Raw genomic sequence first — 2,919 nt, 5'->3', positions numbered from 1 at the left:
AAATGGACTTTGTTGGAGCATACGTAATCCTAAAATGTAGCATCGTACTACAGATGGCGTTTACCACGCCTTTGTAGTATTTTCTAATCATATAAAGATTTAAAATTGCAATGTATAATTCTCTTCTGATTTTACTTCACGTGTGTGAACCTAATTAAATACAAAGTAGTAGACGATAAAATGATATCGTTCTTTTCATACCAATTCTATATGGCCCATCTAAGGGTTATGCATTTTGCACACTTTTCTTAACACTTTACATAGATCTTCTCTTATGTAAAAGTCGATAAAGCAAATAAATCTGTCTCTCTCTGCTATCGTAGAAGTTGTAATGTCTGACATTTGCTCGTAATTTATATTACTTCCCCTGATCTCTGATGCACTTTTGGCCACTGTTGCACTTATTTAGCAATAGATTAAAACTATGCGCAACAATAAAGTTCAGTGGCGCTAGCTAAACTTCTGAAACTCTCATAATTAATGTAGATACGACAGAAGAGATATACCATTCCTGATTGATTAATCAGTTTTAGCAATGCTTCAACTTCATCACTGTGTATTAAATCAAAATTCTATTTTATTTTTTAATGCCCATTAATTTTTCTACAAGATACTGCTGAAATTGACGAAGAACACGTTAATATAGCCATGCTTACAATAATTAAGTAATCCAAAGGATTAAACTTATTAAACATCGAATATATTAACTGTTAGATGAGTTTAAGTATCAGCAAAGTTTGTAAATGTTAAGTTTCCAAAGTTTGGCTAGCTCCATGCAACCCATTAAACACTACAAACTAAAAACTCGACCCAAATACTAAACTTGTGCTAAAAATACCATTTCTAATTAATTATTGCACGGCTTTATTTGTTGCTTGAACCTTAGGAAGGATTTGAAGTAAGTACAATTTAAACTTGTTATGATAACTAATTGAGCTGGTCGTGAGTGAATAGTGAAGCACCTGCAGCATTTCTCGATTAGCGTTGTATAATACATCATTTAATATACAAGGTGTTCGCACGTGCTTTAGAGGCCTTTTCTGCAGCCGAACACTCACTGTGCTGTTTTCTTAAATTAAATATGAAAAGAGTGAGTTCATTTTAAAGTAGTCCCAATATGCTTTCGTCCTCGAAAAACAGTCGAGACCATTTTTATAAATATTCTATTAACAATAAACTATTTTGAACTGATGAGCGAGTAACCATTGCGAGCAAGCATTTAAAAATACACATAGTTATACCGATTGCGAAAAAGTGAACCTTTAACTTGGTTAACATCACCCAGTCAGTATGCATGTTGTGCCGCCCTTACTGCTTTCGACGTGGGTGGCGTATTACAGCTCAATGTCAAAATAGATATTTTCGCATACGGTATATCTAATAATAATAATAATCGACAAACGCTCTAGGAACAATCAAAGTGTCTGTAAACACTTTTCACTAAATGAAAATTTATATCTTTTCCTTTCCGTCCATAAGGCGTCAAAGAATTCGAAAGAAACATTTGTCTTAAAGTTTCACAGTGAACTAAATGATAGAAATAAAAATAAAATAGGTAATGATATAATTTGCCTAGGTACATCTACATCTATATTGAGACGTTTTTTTGCTTTCTTTAGGGATGGAAAGCAACATGAGCTTTGTCGCACCGTTTTTCTTTTTGCCTGCTTTCATTCTACTGCATGTCCTTGTTGTAAAGTACAATATTCCTTCAATATCCAAATTGTTATATTTTTCATTTTAATGTTTATGTTCCGTTCATGAATTTTTAACTAATGTTTATTCAATTTTTTTCAGGGAGCAACGAAACTTACCAAAGACGACATCGAAAGGGTTTTTGCCCTTTATGACAGGGTAATTATTAGAAGATTAAAATAAAAGGGATACATGTATATATATATATTCTTGAGTTAGAAGTTGTATTCTTCCATTTACGCACTGGTTATAGTTAGTTATCTTCCTTTCTTTTGATTTCTACTTCTATCTACAATAATTATTAATTCTATATTTTAGAAAAATAATAAATTTGTATTTTTAGTAAATTTTTAATTTCTCTGTGGTAATACGCAGTCTTATTCGTAAGTATATATTTCTTATCTCACAGGATAACAACGGGACGATAGAAAATGAGGAATTAAGAGGATTTCTGAAAGATTTGCTTGAATTGGTTAAGAAGGTTCGGAAAGAACGTAACAAAAGAGTGTTATTCAAACTGAAGCAATTATTTTGTAGGATTATGACGCTCAAGACCTTTTGGATTTTGAAGAAACTATTCTGAGAGGAGTGGACTACAATGACGATGGTAAAATAAACAGAAAAGAATTGACGATGATCCTTTTGGCACTTGCTAAGCATAATCAAGAGGAGGAACCGTCAGCTTAAGCAATAAACTTTTATTTCAACACCTAAATGTTTATCCTACTAATAATCGAAAAGAAAATAATTACTATAAACTTGTCCCATTTACAACAGTTTATACGTGATTGAAAATATTTTTATTTACTTTTACCATAAAAGGGAGAGATATTGCAATATTGTCAGATTAATTATAAATGCCTACATGGGACAACACAGTTGAGTGTTATATATATTTTTTAAATATTTAAATAGCACCTACTTGTTTAACTCTTATAAGTACCTAATTTTTTTCAAACAATTTTTAATTTATTAAATTATCCTTAAAATTTAAAATCAGGATATAATAAGTAAAGAGTATAATAGGATAGAAATTCAAATTTAAAACTCTAAACGTGGAAAACAATAAATGCTATGAGTTGGCATTGTTTATCAACGATATATTTTATCATTTAATTGTCAATTTGCCTGCCACTGAAGGCCAAAAATCTAAAAGGAAAATTTTACAAACATTAATAGCGCCTTTAGGGAAAAATCCAAAGTATGAAGGTAGAAAAGACTTCG

At 31.0% G+C, this 2,919-nt stretch overlaps 1 protein-coding gene across 5 annotated transcripts in view; it reads left to right on the top strand.

The window, feature by feature from the left end:
• Nucleotides 1–2,919, top strand: part of LOC108739401 (calbindin-32) — a 29,936-nt gene that overhangs the window by 20,458 nt on the left and 6,559 nt on the right. For all 5 annotated transcript variants that reach the window (XM_025973080.1, XM_025973081.1, XM_025973079.1 and 2 more), the window contains 2 exons: nucleotides 2,105–2,176; nucleotides 2,233–2,904. In XM_025973080.1, coding sequence (XP_025828865.1) covers nucleotides 2,105–2,176; nucleotides 2,233–2,382 — 222 coding nt within the window. In that variant the 3' untranslated portion in view covers nucleotides 2,383–2,904. The remainder of the gene's footprint in view (nucleotides 1–2,104; nucleotides 2,177–2,232; nucleotides 2,905–2,919) is intronic.

The sequence above is a fragment of the Agrilus planipennis genome, unplaced genomic scaffold (assembly GCF_000699045.2).
Source record: "Agrilus planipennis isolate EAB-ADULT unplaced genomic scaffold, Apla_2.0 scaffold123, whole genome shotgun sequence".
In the NCBI taxonomy this organism is placed as follows: domain Eukaryota; kingdom Metazoa; phylum Arthropoda; class Insecta; order Coleoptera; family Buprestidae; genus Agrilus; species Agrilus planipennis.
The sequence above is the reverse complement of the archived record's forward strand: the minus strand, read 5'-3'. Positions and strand labels throughout refer to the sequence as shown.